The sequence below is a fragment of the Oncorhynchus tshawytscha genome, linkage group LG15 (assembly GCF_018296145.1).
Source record: "Oncorhynchus tshawytscha isolate Ot180627B linkage group LG15, Otsh_v2.0, whole genome shotgun sequence".
NCBI lineage: Eukaryota > Metazoa > Chordata > Actinopteri > Salmoniformes > Salmonidae > Oncorhynchus > Oncorhynchus tshawytscha.
This window is the reverse complement of record NC_056443.1, coordinates 26,429,127-26,449,089: the sequence shown is the minus strand read 5'-3', so window position 1 is coordinate 26,449,089 and position 19,963 is coordinate 26,429,127. Positions and strand designations below refer to the sequence as shown.

Sequence of the window (19,963 nt, the reverse complement as noted above, 5' to 3'; positions counted from 1 at the left end):
ACTACAGCTCGGCATTCAACACCATAGTACCCTCCAAGCTCGTCATCAAGCTCGAGACCCTGGGTCTCGACCCCGCCCTGTGCAACTGGGTACTGGACTTCCTGACGGGCCGCCCCCAGGTGGTGAGGGTAGGCAACAACATCTCCTCCCCGCTGATCCTCAACACTGGGGCCCCACAAGGGTGCGTTCTGAGCCCTCTCCTGTACTCCCTGTTCACCCACGACTGCGTGGCCATGCACGCCTCCAACTCAATCATCAAGTTTGCGGACGACACAACAGTGGTAGGCTTGATCACCAACAACGACGAGACGGCCTACAGGGAGGAGGTGAGGGCCCTCGGAGTGTGGTGTCAGGAAAATAACCTCACACTCAACGTCAACAAAACTAAGGAGATGATTGTGGACTTCAGGAAACAGCAGAGGGAACACCCCCCATCCACATCGATGGAACAGTAGTGGAGAGGGTAGCAAGTTTTAAGTTCCTCGGCATACACATCACAGACAAACTGAATTGGTCCACTCACACAGACAGCATCGTGAGGAAGGCGCAGCAGCGCCTCTTCAACCTCAGGAGGCTGAAGAAATTCGGCTTGTCACCAAAAGCACTCACAAACTTCTACAGATGCACAATCGAGAGCATCCTGGCGGGCTGTATCACCGCCTGGTATGGCAACTGCACCGCCCTCAACCGTAAGGCTCTCCAGAGGGTAGTGAGGTCTGCACAACGCATCACCGGGGCAAACTACCTGCCCTCCAGGACACCTACACCACCCGATGCTACAGGAAGGCCATAAAGATCATCAAGGACATCAACCACCCGAGCCACTGCCTGTTCACCCCGCTGCCATCCAGAAGGCGAGGTCAGTACAGGTGCATCAAAGCTGGGACCGAGAGACTGAAAAACAGCTTCTATCTCAAGGCCATCAGACTGTTAAACAGCCACCACTAACATTGAGTGGCTACTGCCAACACACTGTCAATGACACTGACTCTACTCCAGCCACTTTAATCATGGGAATTGATGGGAAATGATGTAAATATATCACTAGCCACTTTAAACAATGCTACCTTATATAATGTTACTTACCCTACATTGTTCATCTCATATGCATACGTTGATACTGTACTCTATATCATCGACTGCATCCTTATGTAATACATGTATCACTAGCCACTTTAACTATGCCACTTGGTTTACATACTTATCTCATATGTATATACTGTACTCGATATCATCTACTGTATCTTGCCTATGCTGCTCTGTACCATCACTCATTCATATATCCTTATGTACATATTCTTTATCCCCTTACACTGTGTATGACAGTAGTTTTTTTTGGAATTGTTAGTTAGATTACTTGCTCGTTATTACTGCATTGTCGGAACTAGAAGCACAAGCATTTCGCTACACTCGCATTAACATCTGCTAACCATGTGTATGTGACAAATAAAATTTGATTTGATTTGATTCATACAAATATTTACACGTTATGTTTGCTGAAAATCAATGCAGCTGACAGTGAGAGGATGTTTTTTTTTGCTGAGTTTACTACGACTACCGCTACTCATGCTGCTACTACTACGACTAGTGCTGCTGCTACTACTACTGCTGCTACTACTGCTGCTACTACTACTGCTGCTGCTGCTGCTGCTACTGCTGCTGCTACTAGTGCTACTGCTACTAGTGCTGCTGCTACTAGTGCTGCTGCTACTACTGCTGCTACTACTGCTGCTGCTGCTGCTGCTGCTACTGCTGCTGCTACTAGTGCTACTGCTGCTGCTACTAGTGCTACTGCTACTAGTGCTGCTGCTACTAGTGCTGCTGCTACTAGTGCTGCTGCTGCTGCTACTAGTGCTGCTGCAACTACTACGACTAGTGCTGCTGCTACTACTGCTAAGTACTACTACTGCTGCTACTCCTGCTGCTGCTGCTACTACTCTTGCTGCTACTACTACTAGTACTACTGTTACTACTATGACTAGTAATACTAGTGCTGCTGCTACTACTAGTGCTGCTGCTACTACTAGTACTACTGTTACTACTATAACTAGTATTACTGCTACTAGTGCTGCAACGGCTACTAGTGCTGATGCTGCTGCTACTACTACTACTAGTGCTGCTACTAGTGCTGATGCTGCTAACTGCTACTGCTGATGCTACTATTACTAGTGCTGATGCTGCTGCTACTACTAGAGCTGCTGATGCTACTGTTACTACTAGTGCTGATGCTGCTGTTACTACTAGTGCTAGTACTCCTGCTGCTACTACTGCAACTGCTACTACTAGTGCTGCTAATACTATACTACTAGTGCTGCTACTACTGCTGCTGCTACTACTACTGTAGTAGTGCTGCTACTACTGGTGCTGCTACGACTACTACTACTTAGCCTACTACTAATTATTACATTAAGTGATGCTTTTTGAAATCAAGTTCCTCCATACTGGCACCACACGGACAGTGCTAAAGAATGAGGGCCTCTGGGTCAAGGAATGAGCACTGTCGGCTCTGCTGCTGACCCCTGACCTCATCAGCTAACATGAGCTTAGCACCTCAGGATAGCCTAGCTACGCATGGTGCTAAGGCTGGCACCCATCCACCCTAGCTCAATGCCAATTCATAGTTTAATTCTCAACACTCACCCCTATGTTCACTCTAAGGGATCAACACAGTGTCCTCAAATGGAGCTGACAGAGGTTCCAAAAAATTCAGCTGCACAAATGTACATACAACTACGTGTAGAGCGACGCAAACGGTCCTCTGTCGGCTCTATTTGTGTAGACCCCTTTAGGCGTCAGACTCAGACAAACGTGACGACACACAATGAGTGACAGCTGCTTGAATGAACAAGTCTAGAGGCTACTCTAAATAGGCGTATGCTTCTGGTCTAGTTATCATGACCGTGTGTCCCTAGTCCATCAATGTTGCTATTTTCATTGTCACAGGGCACTTGGCAAGCTGCTTTAAAAGCCCATTCAGGCTAGCCTTGTTAAGCTGTGGGTAATGCAATGTTATAACTTAGATGTTATGGCAAGATGTATTTAAATGGCTCAGTCTGTGTTAATTGAAACATACAGTATAGTATTGATTAGCTCTGAAACAAACAATACATCAGTCACTAAGTTTTGTGTTATGTTGCCATAGTGCAAAAACCTGTAAATTCAGCTGTTTTTTTTGTGTGTGGGTGCGTTTACTTTGGCAGTCCAAGTCTGATCTTTTTTTTTTCACTAATTGGTCTTTTGACCAATCAGATCTGAAAAAGATCTGATGTGAATAGCACTTATGTGCTTTGTCAAAAGACAATTAGTGGTCTTCAGAGTTTTGATGTGAAATGTCTGACACTACTTTGAGAGAGCCAGACCCCTCTGCCTACGCATACACATTTAAAAAGTAACAAGACAAGTTGTTTTCCAGTCACAAGTCCACTAACCACCACCAGACAAACACGGTCTGTGTCATAACGGAGCGTTTAGCTGGAACACATTTTATGTTGTGCTTTATTATATGGTAAACAATGTATAAAAAATAAAAAAAGTATATTTCTTGACTCTGTTACCAGTGAGGTGTAACCATGGATACGATGGTTTAAATCTCTGCAGAAAGTAGGAACGTCAGTGCCTTATCTCTGTCTGCTATAGTGCACTGCATAGCATACTACGGGCTCTGTTGAATCAAGCTAACTCACTATCTGAATGGTGAAGGGGTTGGACGAACAACATATGTTTGGACGAACAAAGCATGTTCGGATTCATTTGGATGAGAACTTTGTTTAATGCGCGACGCGAAAAGAAACTTGCATGCATTTTGATTTGCACACACACTTGGAAGTATTTTGGCCAAGATTCAATATCAGCCATGATCAGTACCCTGCATATGTCTCTATCCCATGATTTGGAAAGTACCACTAAGTAGGCACATGAGACATGTATAGATTCAATAGCATGACAAACCCTCATGGTATGGAAGGAATGCTGGCTGGCTGTGGTTCTCCCCCCCCCACCCCACCCCCTCAGAGCTAAGGAGACGGCCACGGGTAAGAGTGTTCTATGGGATGCATCTGTGTGCTCCTATGAGCCTGAGTGCCTGTCTGTCCCACTCACACTCTCCATTGAGCTAGCCAAAGAGGAAGCCACTGTGTGCATATGTCGTCCGTCCCCCTTACCTCACCATTTGACCATGTAACGCTCCAGGGAACTTTTAGCATTTCCATTGTATTCTTCAACCAAACACCATCAAAGAGGGGATGCCATCCCTCTCTCATTAATCAAAGCGTTTTTTATTGCCTGCCTTGTTTGTGGAAGCCCTCGATCTTTCACAAAACATGAAACGGTATTGTCTGGCTTTTGACCATGATGTAATGCTTTGAGGGTGAAATCCAACAGGGATGCACCACTCACTCTTGAGTTGTGCTGAGAAATCAGTCTTTGATTAGCATACTGCGACTGTATCAAGTGTCTTACAGTAAGAGTGCTGATTTAGGGTAGTTTGGCCTTTTTTGATGATCACTCATAAAATGACATATGACGGGGGAATCTGATCCTAGTTCAGCACTCCTACTCTGAGATTCTTTATACAGAGCTGAGCTGTGTACCTCCTGATCTAAAATATTGCTCTTCGTTGAGTTGGTAGCAGTTCTGTTTATCCCTACACCTTTTTAGTGAGATAATTAAAGGCTGCTAAATCCAGAGAGATATCCTGAAACTCCCATTTTGACTTTGCTGCTGGTGAATAAAGAAACCCTGCTATGCTTCCCTCCCCAACCGCCTGTGTGGAGATTGAACCTCTTTCTTCCTCTGCTGCTCATGTTGCTACACGTGATGCACTGGATAACGTCTGACCTGGCAAGAACAAGGTCATGGTGCCGTGCTTAAAGTCTGAGACGGAGTTGATTTAAACACTATTATGAAGCCGGCTAAATTAAGTCCAGAGCCGTGTGCTCTTTCAGTTCAGAGGAGCCACGTTGCTCCTTTCTTCGTTCTGGCTCCTGCCCCATGCTGCAGCTGACTCCTGACTCACCACTGGAAAATGTCTCTTCCTGTGTGGGTCTCCGCTGCTTTCTTAGCTTTTCTTTCTTCTTAGACGGCCGTGTTGCTTCTTTATGCTATATTCTCCTTCCAAAGCCCAGTGTTTTTCTTGGACATCTGAATAAGCCCTATTTGCACCACAGAGAACTCCTCCAATTGCTCCAAAGTGTATGAAGCAGTCCGTATTCAATGGGATCCCCACACTCTCACGTCACATTATGCAAGATGATCTGGACTTACGCTGCCAAGTTATTTGAGGCTGTACCGTTGACAGTATTTATGCTTGTGTTTATATCGTGCCCAGCCAATGGCTTGTTCAGCGATATGTTGAGGGATTTGAGTACCATGTAGACTATTATAAAAGTAATTGTTTCTTATACCCACAAAGAGAGAGCAGCTATGATAGTTGCCACCCCCTCTGAGTCAAACTTGTGTTGTAAATAACAGGTGTAAACTGCTTCCCATTGATGCAGAGCGAAAAATAGTAACACAAGGAATAAATTGCACATCACTAATTACATATGCTAATGACTAAATATTTGCCATGGTGCTTATTACTGCTAATTGGTGAGTCATGTTACGTCTTCTACAGCCGGAACATCTGTTAAATCATCTCTGAGCTTTAGCATAGCGGTCCTTATTCTCCGGATGGAAACGTTTTATATCCCATGTGAAAAGAATAACAAGACTCCAATTCTTTAGTTTTCACAGAGCGTTTTTTTAAGACTTGTTTCGTCTTGATTTATGCTCACAGTGGATTCCACACTGCTCTGCTGCTCTCTTCTGCCTCTCCCAAGTCACGAAGCTCCTAACTCTCTCCATGCCCCTTAGTCTGCGACCAGGAAGTGAACAAGTCCAGTCATTCCTTAATGTACATTAGGTACTTTATGGTGGGATGCTGTTCAGACACTCACTTACTGTTTGACATATACAATCATATTAGGGATTCTACATATGCTGTTAGAATGTATTGGACTGTTCCATGGTGAAAGTGAGGTATAATTAGGCGATCGTTCCCATGTGACTTCCTCAGTACCATCTATGGACTAAGGCTGTGTCCTAAAAGTGAACCTATTCCTGCATCTCAGTGCTTGACGCATCACCACAGACACCCTGGTTCGATTGCAGGCTTTATCACAACCGGCCGTGATTGGGAGTCCCATAGGGCGGCGCACAATTGGCCCGGTGTAGGCCGTCATTGTAAATAAGAATTTGTTCTTAACTGACCTGCCAAGTTAAATAAATATAAATATTCCCTACAAAGTGAGTATAGGCTGCATCACAAATGGCACCCTAAGACCTAGGCTACATTCTCTGACCTCTAGCCTCACCTTTTGCTCTTCTCTCTTCTCAGGCACGCCCAGTCATGATCGAGGACAAGGGTCACCGTGTGACCGACTACTTTGTGGTGGCCGGGCTGACGGACAAGTCCACGCCACTGGAGCAGGACCTGTCGGAGACCAAGTCCAGCGGGCCCAAGGCACCCATCACTGACCTGGCTGTCATCAACAAGTCAGCGGGCGAGACGGTGCCGGAGGGCTTCACCTGCATCGAGAGCACCTACAGCGCGCAGCAGGCCAACCTCAACCATGGCAGCCTTAAGAGCCCCGAGATATTTCTCTGCTACAAGAGGGGCCACGACAAGCCCCCGCTCATTGACATCGGGTGTGTGTGTGTGTGTGCTCTTCTGTGAACCCAAATTAGCTATTCAAAGTGTGTGAGCACCACACTAGTTAGTGTTAACCCTAATGATACCATTGTGTAACTCTAAAACAGGAAAGCCATAACCTCGAAGTCCCTTACTCGTCCTAATGAGACCAATTACCGGAGTAGTCATTTCTAATAAAGCTGCTAAGTACATCTAGTTTAATCAATTTCCACTGATAAGAGAGAAAATGGTTGTGAAATATTGCTTCTCGTGTATTATTGCCCTTTTGTGGACTAACCCTTGTTAATATGGTGTGTGCTTATGAGTTTAATGGGTTATATGCTAGATTTATTGAATGCATCCCAATTTGTGAAGTAAATCATTTAATTTTCAGGCACTTTTCCTTTTCTGTCTATTAGGGAAATAAGAGCACCCAATAATGTTGCATTTTGGAAGAGTGATGTCACCCACTATTTAATTAGTGTCTAGAAACCACAGATATTCCGCCACCAGTGGAAAATATCTACTCTTTGTTGCGTTTTGCCTTCACTTCAGTTCTGTTTTGTTTCCAGTGGCCATGTAACGTTCTGTGGCCAGAGAAGGAGGTGTGTAGCAATAACCCCCATTGGCTTTACTTGAAATGTGACAACACTGAAGTTTAAACTTTGCACCATGCTAACTCATCGAGACGCCAAAACCTCTTTTGGTGTTGCAAGGTTGAATAAACTTCAAAAGACCCGTGTATTTACAATTTGTATGTTTTCTGAAGTAGAATGTGCGGTATCTATTGGGGTTAAACTCCAGAGATGGCTCAGTGAAACATTTGTGTTCTGTGGTAGTGACTGCCTACTACAGTAGGTCAGACTCGTTCTGCAGAGTGAACAAGAGGCCAGGTCTGAGTGAGAACTGATTATGTGTAGGCAGGAGTCATTCCCCTGCCATTCCCCAACACTCTATCTGCCAATCTCGGCTTCGTCACACGTTGACGCTCAGGACTTTTGAATGCAGGTCAGAGGGTAGCCGCGTGGGCGAAGGCATTAGTCTGTGACACTCTTTCCTTCTCTCTTTCTCAGTTTTTACATACTGTGGGATATGTTGGACAACATTTAGAAAATTCACTCCAGTGGTGTCCTGTAGTTGGAGGCGCTGGCCATACCTAGGCTTATTTTCTTTTGGCCATGGTGGTACTGCGTCTTTCTGTTTCCCTTTCATTCTTACCAGTTTGTGAAAGACTCTGTAAAGGTAATTGCTCCTCCAATTCACTTCATCTGTATAATTATTCTGTCTAGTTTGTGAATGTGTTTGTTGTTTGTATGTATTCATGTGTGATGTGAATGAATGTGCACATATTATACACTAATATTATCTCTCTCTCCCCCTCTCTCCTGTCTCTCTCTGTATCTCAGGGTGTTATATGAAGGTAAGGAGCGTCTCATCCAGGGCTGTGAGGTAATCCAGGCCACGCCGTATGGCCGCTGTGCCAACGTCAACAACAGCTCTGCCACCTCGCAGCGCATCTTCATTACCTTACGCCGCGCGCCACCCGTCCAGCCCCAGAACTCCCTGTCCGTCACCGACATCTGTGTCATCGTCACCAGCAAGGGCGAGACGCCGCCACACACCTTCTGCAAGGTGGACAAGAACCTCAACTGTGGCATGGTGAGTTTAGGCCACTGGTAATGAAGTAGGCTCATGACCAACTCAGTGGCCTTGTGAGTAGAGTTTCCCTCTTGTGATTGGAAGGTTGATGCTTCCATCCCTCATCGAGTCATATCAAAGACTCTAAAAATGGCACCCGATGCCTCTGCTTGGCACTCCGCATTAGGAGATGGGCTAGAGCCCTGTCCAGGGGTGGACTTGTACATCAAGCTCCCTCACGCTACAGAAACAGGAGATGGGGAGTTCTGGTTTGGATATGGCTACTTTCTTAACCATGCCCACACACTCAATTGCTCTAACACATACCTTTTCGGTTGGTTTACAACATTTCGACCCCTAGAAGCGTCTTCGTCTGGGCCAGAAAGATAGCGCTTTGGGGAATCAATGGGTGTGGAATGTACCGTCTGGAGCTGGAATATACCGTGATATGAAATTCAGGCCATGCCACTCAACCTCGCTGAGAACATTCTGTCGAAATGAATCTTTGAAAATGTTGTTTTGAGCCCAAAGTCACATGGTCTTGTTTTTCCTCCTCCAGTGGGGCTCTAGTGTTTTCCTGTGCTACAAGAAATCAGTGTCGGTGTCCAACTCCATTAATTACAAAGCCGGTGAGTCTCACACGCTATTGGCTCTTTATTGTTACTCTCAATCTACCCATCTCTCCGCATCAGTCTTTCTTTTCTGCGCTCATTGATGGATAGCTATTATTTTCTCTAGCCTTTTGTTCAATGCTGTTTACCATATGTTTCCACTTGCTTTGTGCCTGAGTTGACTTCACAGTAATTGTACGTTGATCTCCTATGATTAATCTGATTTGAAAGGAGCTTTCTGTGTGCTGACGATAAGACTAAATGCACTGGCAAATGACAACTCTATTATCTGTCACTCAAATACCTGGAAACTGAACCACACTCTCCCTGATGATTCCTGGAATAAATGGCTAGAAATTAGCAGGATTGATTTGGGGGCTGTTGTCGGCGTTTTTGAATCTCGAGATATGTTTTGCGTCACATGCCACCCTATTTCCTATAGGCACTGGTCGAAAGTAGTGTACTCTGTAGGGAATAGGGTGTCATTTGGGACAAAGTCCTAGGTTGAAATCACTATTCATCAACCTGGAGTTTAGAAAAGGGCACTGGCCTCACATTAGACGGGTTCACGGCGACTCTCATTGGCAAATTTCTGGTGCTAATTTATTTCAAGGTGGAAAATAGTGGTGTGCGTCATTGCTGTCACCCGGTGTTAAATGGTTTATCTTTTCGCTTTTGGGTTTTTCACTTACATGACCTCCAAACAGGTTCTTATGGACTATACAAAAGCATGTGTAGAAATGTAATGTTTCTGAAGACATTTACCCCTTAAAATGTTCACGCTATGTATCCACCTTCTTGTAAATGCAGCAGTTTGTCCCCATCTCTAACTTGCTACTTTTTGAGGTCAGAGCTGGGTGTTGGCTTAGACGGGCCCCGGTTCAGAGACTCCACATGCACACACACTTTATCTTCACTAGGCCTTCTTCCTGTGAGGTGATGACGTTTGTTTGCCAGACCACACACTGCTTCCTACCCCGCCTACTCCTTCAGTTGCATTTTTTTCTCTACAACGTTCTCTAACGTTCACAATAGGCCATGGGTGACAAGGCAATAATGTGTTCTAAATCTCAACACACTGGCTGACGTTAATGAAGGGATGACAAGTGAAAGGGGTTTGATCTTATTCCAAGTTCTGTCCTTTCATCCTCCTCTCATCCCTTCAATGTTCTGTTATGATTGTGTAGTGGGATCTGTTGACATTGTGTGTACCCCAGTTAGATCCATATTGCATAGCTAGGTTTATTACATGTCTTGTGTGTGACTGGCAGTATATAAAAAAAGATTGATTGCTCTCTCTCCTCCAGGCCTCATCTTCCGCTACCCAGAGGATGACTATGAGTCCTTCCCCCTGTCGGAGTCTGTGCCCCTGTTCTGCCTCCCCATGGGGGCTAAGATCGAATGCTGGACCCCCAACACACGCTACCCTCTCCCTGTCTTCTCCACCTTTGTGTTAACCAACTCCTCTGGGGAAAAGGTAGGTGGACTATAACAATGGAATTATATCAGTGAACAGGGATTTACACTGATTCGTGAATAGATTGATCAGGACTGTTCAATTTATGTCCTGCAGGGCTGAAACACTTGTTTAGTTTTTCATTAGGAGAGAATGAAAACCGGAAATGTTTTGGTCCTCCAGGACAGGAATTGAATAGCCCTTTGAGAGTTGTCATAGTCAACATTCAAGTCTCACTTCCTGAGCTGCATGTGACATTGGGATTGGGGAGAATTATTACTTTTCCCCTCAGGTTGTGTGTATCAAGGCACCTGAATGTCAGCTGCCTCTTGAGCAAACTACAATCTCATCACAAGTTATGTCACAAACCACGTTGCATTTCCCTGAGCTAGAGGGAGTAGGGAATTTGCTTTTCAAAATGTACTTTGCTATATAATTGTTGCATTTCGCAATTTAGTAATGGGTGCATAAATGTTACTCACCCTATCATAAAAATGTGTGAAGGGTGTTCGCTAAAGTCCCTAAAATTCTTGTCAATATATCTTTAATCTAATTTGCTCTGTGCCAGGTGTACGGTGCTGCCATCCAGTTCTATGAGGCCTACCCCATAGATCTCCTCAGTGAGAAGCAGAAGGTGCAGTTGGGCCTGCTCACCACCGTGGAGAAGAAGATGATCCCCAACCGGACAGTCAACACCAACAAGTGCATCTGCCTCCTCTCCCGCTGGCCCTTCTTCGAGTCGTTCCGCAAGTTCCTCATGTTCCTCTACAAGCTGTCCGTCTCGGGCCCCCACCCGCTGCCCATCGAAAAGTAAGGATGCCGTCAATGGTGGGGGGTTGGGGATTTGAGTTGGAGATGTGCTTGATTTTGCTTGGGGTTTTCACTTTTGGGACTATTCCGTTGCTTCATTGTACCAGGAAAACGAAATCAGACGCAGCTCAAGATTAAAGTGTTTGACGCATGTATTTGACCCGGGTCTGGAGAGGAGTAGGTGGGTGTTTGAAGCTAATGCTATTATTTTGCTTGCGTGTGTTTCTTTGCCAGGCACATCTCCCATTTCATGCACAACGTGTCCTTCCCCTCACCTCAGAGGCCCAGAATCTTGGTCCAGGTGAGATGTCGTTATTTCTGTGCTGGCGAATGCAGTTTATGTTGGTGTCGCTGTTGTGACAGCGTTGTATTCTCTTTCAGCTCTCTGCACACGACACCTTGATGCTCGCACAGCCTGTGTGTACTCCTATGCCTCTCAGGTAAGACCTTTTTCTAGGCTATCAACATTTTTATTTTTCAATGGCTTGATTTCAGAGGGTACGTCCGTTCGACAACAACTGGTTTAGAGACAGTATAATCTAGGTCCTAAGGAAAAACTTCAGTTGCAGAACGAGAGAAAGGGCCCGGTCGTTTCCGTTGTCATGGTAGAGCATCAACTACAGTTTTTCCAGAGGAAATACCGGGGTTAGAAAAGGCAATCATCCACCAAGCACACTCCAAACTTTCTGTCTCTGTAATGCTAAACACATGAATTACTGACAGTTTTCCCAGGTCAAATATTCACGCTTTGAAACTACCACTGGAAAACAGGCATTAGGACTGTCCCAGAAACAGCACTGCCTGTCTGTCACATTGTGGACAGTTCCGTCATTATTTAGTGCAGAAACACAGCCCTGTACAGATGAAATAAACTGTTGTGCTGCTATTGCATTCCACCAAGAAACCTCATGTCTTCCATCAGGCTTTTTCCTCTCTACTTTTCATTTCAGAGTAGAATATGTTGTTGCTCAGCTAGTGAGAAGAACAGAAAGGCCTGCACACTGAATATGCTCCCAGTTGACCACCTTCATTGACAACGTTTCGATCCAACATGGATTTTCTTTGACCTGAAGATCTGTGTTGATTCAAAACGTTGTCAATAAAGGTGGTGAATTGGGAGCATATTCAGCGTGCCGGTCTTTCAGTTCTTTTCATTTTCACAAAGATGTGTCTATGACCACAAACTTCAGTAGATGGTCAGCTAGTGAGCTCATGCCTTTTGGGACTGGAAGATTTGCTGGCTAGTGCATTTGGGACAGATTTACAAGCGTTTGCTGCTTTGCAAAGTTTGAACCTATTACTCTCTGAAAATAAAATAAAGTGTTTTTCCCCTTTTTTAAATTTTAAATTTTACCTTTATTTACCTTTTATTATAGTCAGTTAAGAACACATTCTTATTTTCAATGACGGCCTAGGAACAGTGGGTTAACTGCCTGTTCAGGGGCAGAACGACAGATTTGTACCTTGTCAGCTCAGGGGTTTGAACTCGCAACCTTCCGGTTACTAGTCCAACGCTCTAACCACAAGGCTACCCTGCCGCCCCGAAAGACCGGCACGCTGAATATGCTCCCAATTTACCACCTTTATTGACAACGTTTTGAATCGACACAGATCTTAAACCCTTAAAAGGTTTTTAAAAAATCTGATCTTTTGTCTCAATCCAGTTTACCTTCACCCCTTTCTGATTTACCCACACACCTTCTTTACTGCACATGTACCAATACAACCAACCTTTCATGACCCATTGTATCCCTGAGTCTCGTTTGAATCCTTTCCCCAATACCTCTGTGCTCCTCTCTTCCCAACTCTCCTTTCCCTCTCGTCCCCTCCTCTCTCTCCTCAGTGGTGCAGACTACAGTACACTGCTGATTAACCTGGGCTCAGAGAACTGTGCCACGCTGTTGCACTTTGTCCTGCTGGAGAGTAAGATCCTGCTGCACTCCTTGAGACCCGCTGTACTCACCGGGGTAGCAGAGGCTGTGGTGGCGGTGAGTGATAAAGGATATCATCACTCGGTTTTAATTGTGACAAGTGTTTTTAAAATGGACTATATAAATAAAATGGATGGGTTGGTTGGTTGGTGTTTTTTTTAAATCCATTTATGGCTTGTACACATTATGTGGACCGTGTAGGAATGACGTTAGGTTAAAATGTGAAAAAGAAGTTTGATTTTCTGTGTCCTGCTATCTAGATGATTTTTCCATTCCAGTGGCAGTGCCCGTACATCCCCCTCTGCCCGCTCTCCCTGGCGGGGGTCCTCAACGCACCCTGTCCCTTCATTGTGGGCGTGGACTCCCGCTACTTTGACCTCTATGACCCTCCTCCGGACGTGGTCTGTGTGGACCTGGACACCAACACGATCTACCTGTAAGATCCAGACACTTTAAAGAAGCATTCCCCCATCTGTTAACACACTTATCCTCACTGTTGACGATGCCCCAGAAGCTGTTTTTCAGTCCGTATATCGCATATGAGGTATTTTATAATTTACACCAATATGAGCATATTCCAATAACGCCTTCCTAACATTCTGAACCATCTCTGCAGGTCTGATGAGAAGAAACACAGCAACTGGAAGAACCTCCCAAAGAAGCCCTGCAAGAGTCTGTTTAACTCCCTGACCAACCTGCAACACCAGCTGGGCATCGGTACAAACAGTCACATAATTCTAGTTCAACTTTACTCTCGAGTCTCATAGAAACTGCTTCATGCCTGAGACATGGAACCGTGCTGTAAAATATCTGATACAGCATAGTGTGATTGGTGAAAAGGATATAAGTCAATAGCATGTTTAACCTACTATCCCTAGTCCTTTAGTAAGGGATAATTACATTTCACAATCTGGTGGCTGTTTTCCAGTGCGTCGGACGGCCCAGGAGGGCTTGGCGGTGGAGATGACCCCCATCGAGGCGGACTTCACCTGGCACAAGAAGATGACCTCCCTGGAGATGGAGATCCAAGAGGCCCTGCTGCGCTTCATGGCCCACATCCTGAAGGGCTACCGTTCCTATCTCAAACCCATCACCCAGGCCCCCTCCGAGAAGGCCACCTCTGCAGACTCACTATATGACCTACAGGGTTAGTGTGGGTGTGTTTCACCACTCTTATCTCAAACCCATCACCCAAGTCCCCTCCAATAAGGCCACCGCCTCAGACTCACTAAACAAACTACACTGTAACAATGGGGAATAGATTTGTTTTTAGTCCTTCATTCATTTATTTGCCCACAACATTTATCACGGTACCCAGAACAAAATCTTGCGCACACGCTGTATTGTCTGTCCCGAGAGAGTACACAAAACGGACGTAAAATGTGCTAATGGACAGTTAAGAAAATACTTTTACTTGGCTCATGCGACTCCTTGTGGCGGGCCGGGCGCCTGCAAGCTGAATACGGTCGTCAGTTGAACAATGTTTCCTCCGACATATTGATGTAGCTGGCTTCCGGGTTAAGCAAGCGGTTCTTACGGCTAGACATTCCGCTAGTAGAACCCCTCAACAACATCCGGTGAAATGGCAGAGCACCAAATTCAAATTAAATTGCTATAAATATGAAACTTTCATGAAATCACACTTGCAATACACCAAATTAAAGCTACACGTGTTGTTAATCCAGTCAATGTGTCAGATTTCAAAAAGCCTTTACGGCGAAAGCAAACCATGTGATTATCTGAGGATAGCACCCCACCAAACGAACACATGACATTCATATTTCAACTTGTCAGGCGCGACACAAAATGCAGAAATAACGATATAATTCATATCTTTGATCTTCTTTTGTTGGCACTCCAATATGTCCCATAAACATCACAAATGGTCCTTTTTGTTTGATTAATTCCATCGTTATATCTCCAAAATGTCCATTTATTTGGCGCGTTTGATCCAGAAAAACATTGTTTCCAACTCGCGCAACATGACTACAAAATATCTAATAAGTTACCTGCAAACTTGTTCCAAACATTTCAAACAACTTTCCTAATGCAACTTTAGGTATTTTTTAACGTAAATAATCGATCAAATTTAAGACGGGATAAACTGCGTTCAATAGCGGATAAAAACAAAGTGGAGTGTGCTTTCAGGTCACGCACCTCTAACAAACAGTACACTTCACTCAACCCTCGTTCTGAACTGCCCTACTTCATTACACAAAGGAAAAACATCAACCAATTTCTAAAGACTGCTGACATCCAGTGGAAGCAATATGAACCGCAAGCAAGTGCCCCAGAATTCTAGATCCCCGTAGAAATCCCATTGAAAAGAGCGTGACCTCAATTATTTTTTTCCTGGATGGATTTTTCTCAGGTTTTCACCTGCCATATCAGTTCTGTTATACTGACAGACATTATTCAAACTGTTTTAGAAACTTTAGAGTGTTTTCTATCTAAACCTACCAATTATATGCATATCCTAGCTTCTGGGCCTGAGTAGCAGGCAGTTTACTTTGGGCACGCTTTTCATCTGAAAATACTGCCCCCTAGCCCGAAGAGGTTTTAAGAAGCGCGGCTTGGTGGCTCATGTTTCGGCGGACGCATGACTCGATCTTTGCCTCTCCCGAGCTCGTTGGGGAGTTGCAGCGATGAGACAAGATCATAATTGGATATCACGGAAATTGGGGAGAAAAAGTGGAAAAACTTCTTCTTTTTTTTAACTGTAAAATGATCATTTATATTTTTTGCATCTAACACCTTTCTCAAAGTATTATTATTGCGCAATGTACAGTACCAGTCAAAAATTTGGACACCTATTCATTACAAGGTTTTTCTTAATTTTTACAGCTAAAATAAGCAATGATAAACGACAGTCCATCATTACTTTAAGACATGAAGGTCAGTCAATCCGGTCAGTCAATTTCAAGAACTTTGAAAGTTTCTTCAAGTGCAGTCGCAAAAACCATCAAATGCTATGATGAAACTAGTTCTCATCAGGACCCCCACAGGAAAGGAAGACCCAGAGCTGCCTCTGCTGCAAAGAATAAGTTCATTAGTTACCAGCCTCAGAAATTGTAGCCCAAATAAATGCTTCCGAGTTCAAGTAGCAGACACATCTCAACATTGACTGTTCAGAGTGACTGAATCCGGCCTTCATGGTCGAATTGCTGCGAAGAAACCACTACTAAAGGACCGCAATAAGAAGAGACCTGCTTGGACCAAATTTGAGATGTTTGTTTCCAACCGCCGTGTCTTTGTGAGCCGCAGAGTAGGTGAACGGATGATCTCTGCATGATCTCCGCATGAAACATGGAGGAGGAGGTGTGGGAGTGCTTTGCTGGTGACTTTATCAGTGATTTATTTAAAATTCAAGGCACACTTAACCAGCATGGCTGCCACAGCATTCTGCAGCGATATTCTGCCCCACCTGGTTTGCGCTTAGTGGGACTATAATTTGTTTTTCAACAGGACAATGACCCAAAACACACCTTCAGACTGTAAGGGCTATTTGACCAAGAAGGAGAGTGATGGAGTGCTGCATCAGATGACCTGACCTCCACAATCACCTGACCACAACCCAATGGAGATTGTTTGGGATGAGTTGGTCTGCAGAGTGTAGGAAAAGTAGCCAATAACTACTCTGCATATGTGGGAACTCCTTTAAGACTGTTGGATAAACATTCCTCATGAAGCTGGTTGAGAGAATGCCAAGAGTGTGCAAAGCTGTCATCAAGTCAAAGGGTGGCTAGTTTGAAGAATGTCAAATATAAAATATATTTCGTTTTTTTGTTTGCTACATGATTCCATATGTGTTATTTCATAGTGTTGATGCCTTCACTATTATTCTACAATGTAGAAAATAGTCAAAATAAAGAAAAACCCTTGAATGAGTAGTTGTGTCCAAACTTTTGACTGGTACTGTACATTATACATTGTTTTAATGTCATCCAGGAGCTGTGCTAACCAGACAGAGTATCTGCTGCTCCAAGTGTTCATAACAGGCATATCTATACTGAGGGTTTCCTATGGGGTAGGCCCATTGACCTGGCTCTCTGTCCTCTCCTAGGTTTCCTAAAGAGCAGGGAGCGAGCCCACCAGAAGTTCTATTCGCAGCTGACCAAGACTCAGATCTTTATACGCTTCATCGAGGAGTGCACATTCGTCAGCGACAAGGATACAGGCCTTGCCTTCTTCGACGACTGCATTGAGAAGGTGAGCATTATAAAGCAACAGGAGTCCGTGTGGGGGGTCAGTTTCATATCAACTGTACATATTCCCTGCAGCTAAAACTGCTTGCCATTTTTTTATGCTTTGCCTGCTGGGTTGGCCAATTCCATTATAACACCCATCAAGCCAGGAAGTGAATTGAACATCAATTAATTCATTGAAAATGAATCTTTGAAAATAAACTTCACTTTTAGATTTTTGAATTGGAATTTCCCCCCCAAACCCTGCTAGACAAGAACATGGCCCAAGAGCAATGTCAATTTTCGAACCCGATTTCTGTAGCGCTTTTTTAAATGTGTTTTATTGGTGCCTCAGTCGTAACATTCCTCCAGGAGAGACTGATGGAGGAAGGCTCATTTTCCTCTGATTTAATCTGTTCTTTTACTTTATTCCTCCTGCAGCTATTTCCCTCTGATAAAGGGAACGACAAAGGCACTAAGGTAAATCCTCGGACCCTAATCAAGTTTTAACACATCTCCTTTTCCAACTAGAGTCTCTCATTTTTATGCATTAGAAGAATGGTTTTAGTGATTTTGATTTGTCTGTGTTTTTATTTATAGATTGTCTTCTATTTAATTTTTACCCCTTTTTCTCCCCAATTGTCTCATCACTGCAACTCCCATATGGACTCAGGAGAGGCGACAGTCGAGAGCCATGCATCCTCTGAAAAACAACCCAATCAAGCTGCACTGCTTCTTGACACAATGCCCACTTAACCCGGAAGCCAGCCGCACCAATGTGTCGGAGGAAACACCGTACCCACTCGGGAGGCTTGTCTGTGTATGTATGGCTATGTGCGCTGACACTGAGAACATGTTTTCCTTTCCATAGGTGGAGGGTGAGTCCTCGGAGGACATTAAGCTCATGGAACTAGACGAATCACAGAGGAGTGAGCATACAGTCTTCGTCATGCCCCCAGAACCTCCCACCACCGAGGACGAATCTGATCCCCCTACCCGCTACAGGTGAGCTACCCCCCAGTACAATGCTGCACCACCAACACATTGACAGCGCAATAACACCAGTGAGACCGGTAGTGTTTTACAGTGGACGTCTGGCTCAGTCTGCATTAGTTTTACTCTCATACCTCTGGTGTTTTTTTTTCTCCTTTCTCTCACTGTTAGTTATAAGAGTTTCCCTCGGTTGCGTATGGACCTGTTTGACCGTCCCAAAGAGGTGATACCAGCGCTGAGGAGCAGTACACCAGGGGCCAGCCTGTCCAGCAGCCCTGCACTGCTGGCCAAGAGGACCAAGCAGGTACACGCGCGCGCACATGCACAGTGGCAGGACCATGGGGTAGATGCAATGATGTGTACAATAACATAACCGGTCAACCAGAGGATCAGGTGTAACGGGCTAATTCTGGTACAGTATGTTTTATTCGCTTTGAAAAACAACAGGTGTAGACTGACCGTGAAATGCTTACTTACGTGTCCTTTACCAACAATGTAGAGTTAGAGATAAAATAGAAACATGAGGAATACATACACAGTGAATAACAATAAAGAGTGAAAATAACATGTCTATATACAGGACGTACCAGTATCGAGTCGATGTGCAGTGGTATGAGGAAATTGAGATGGGTATGTACATATAGTTAGAGGTAAAGTTACTAGGCAACAGGATGGGTAAAACCGTAGCAGAGCGTACGTGGTGAGTGTGAAAGTGTGTGTGTGGGCGTATTGTGTGTGTGGGTAATCCAGTGTGTGCTCATAGTCAGTGCAGGAGAGTTAGTGCAAAATGTGTGCGGTAGGGTGTGTTTCCATTTTTAATGTCAGTGCGTTTCTTGCAAGTTCTAACCCCTAAAATACAATAATCAATAACAATCTAATACTAAAAATAGCAAGGTAGAACAAAAACACAAGATATAAAAATAAGAACACGATAAAGTAAATAAGCATACTATACACAGGGTCAGTTCCAGTACCATATTTACAATGTGTAGGGGTACTGGATCGATAGAGGTAGATATGTATAGGGCTATGGTGACTAGACATCAGGATATATGATAAACAGAGTAGCAGCAGTGTATATGATGATTGTATGTGAGGGAGTGTTTGTAGAGTCAGTTTGTAGAGTCAGTATAAATGTGTGTGTGTGTGTGTGCAAATTATGGAGTGAGTGTTTGTATTTATGTTGGAGTATCCGTGTGCGTAGAGCCCTGTGAGTGACGATAGAGACCGTGCAAAATTCAAATGCAAAGGTTTACTCAGATAGTCCGTGTAGCCATTTTCTTAGCTACACTATAATATATATATATATATATATATACACACACACACACACGTGGACACCCCTTCAAATTAATGGATTTGACTATTTCAGCCACTCGTTGCTGACAGGTGTATAAAATCGAGCACACAGCCATGCAATCTCCATAGACAAACATTGGCAGTAGATTGGCCCGTACTGAAGAGCTCAATGACTTTCAAAGTGGCACCGTCATAGGATCAAGTCAGTTCGTTGAATTTATACTCTGCTAGAGCTACCCCGGTCAACTAAGTGTTGTTACTGGGAAGTGGAAATGTCTAGGAGCAACAATGGCTCAGCTGCGAAGTGGTAGGCCACACAAGCTCAACGGTACGGCACTGCCGAGTACTGTAGCACGCAGCATTCACTACCA

At 44.4% G+C, this 19,963-nt stretch overlaps 1 protein-coding gene across 1 annotated transcript in view; it reads left to right on the top strand.

Annotated features, from left to right (window-relative positions):
* Nucleotides 1–19,963, top strand: part of dennd4c (DENN/MADD domain containing 4C) — a 63,815-nt gene that overhangs the window by 24,282 nt on the left and 19,570 nt on the right. Inside the window, exons 2-16 of the mRNA XM_042298387.1 lie at nucleotides 6,377–6,687; nucleotides 8,077–8,329; nucleotides 8,868–8,937; nucleotides 10,227–10,396; nucleotides 10,944–11,185; nucleotides 11,420–11,486; nucleotides 11,567–11,625; nucleotides 13,029–13,173; nucleotides 13,377–13,552; nucleotides 13,733–13,833; nucleotides 14,045–14,263; nucleotides 17,180–17,325; nucleotides 17,742–17,780; nucleotides 18,172–18,305; nucleotides 18,465–18,597. Of these exons, the coding sequence (XP_042154321.1) occupies nucleotides 6,389–6,687; nucleotides 8,077–8,329; nucleotides 8,868–8,937; nucleotides 10,227–10,396; nucleotides 10,944–11,185; nucleotides 11,420–11,486; nucleotides 11,567–11,625; nucleotides 13,029–13,173; nucleotides 13,377–13,552; nucleotides 13,733–13,833; nucleotides 14,045–14,263; nucleotides 17,180–17,325; nucleotides 17,742–17,780; nucleotides 18,172–18,305; nucleotides 18,465–18,597 (2,253 nt within the window). The 5' untranslated portion in view covers nucleotides 6,377–6,388. The remainder of the gene's footprint in view (nucleotides 1–6,376; nucleotides 6,688–8,076; nucleotides 8,330–8,867; nucleotides 8,938–10,226; nucleotides 10,397–10,943; nucleotides 11,186–11,419; nucleotides 11,487–11,566; nucleotides 11,626–13,028; nucleotides 13,174–13,376; nucleotides 13,553–13,732; nucleotides 13,834–14,044; nucleotides 14,264–17,179; nucleotides 17,326–17,741; nucleotides 17,781–18,171; nucleotides 18,306–18,464; nucleotides 18,598–19,963) is intronic.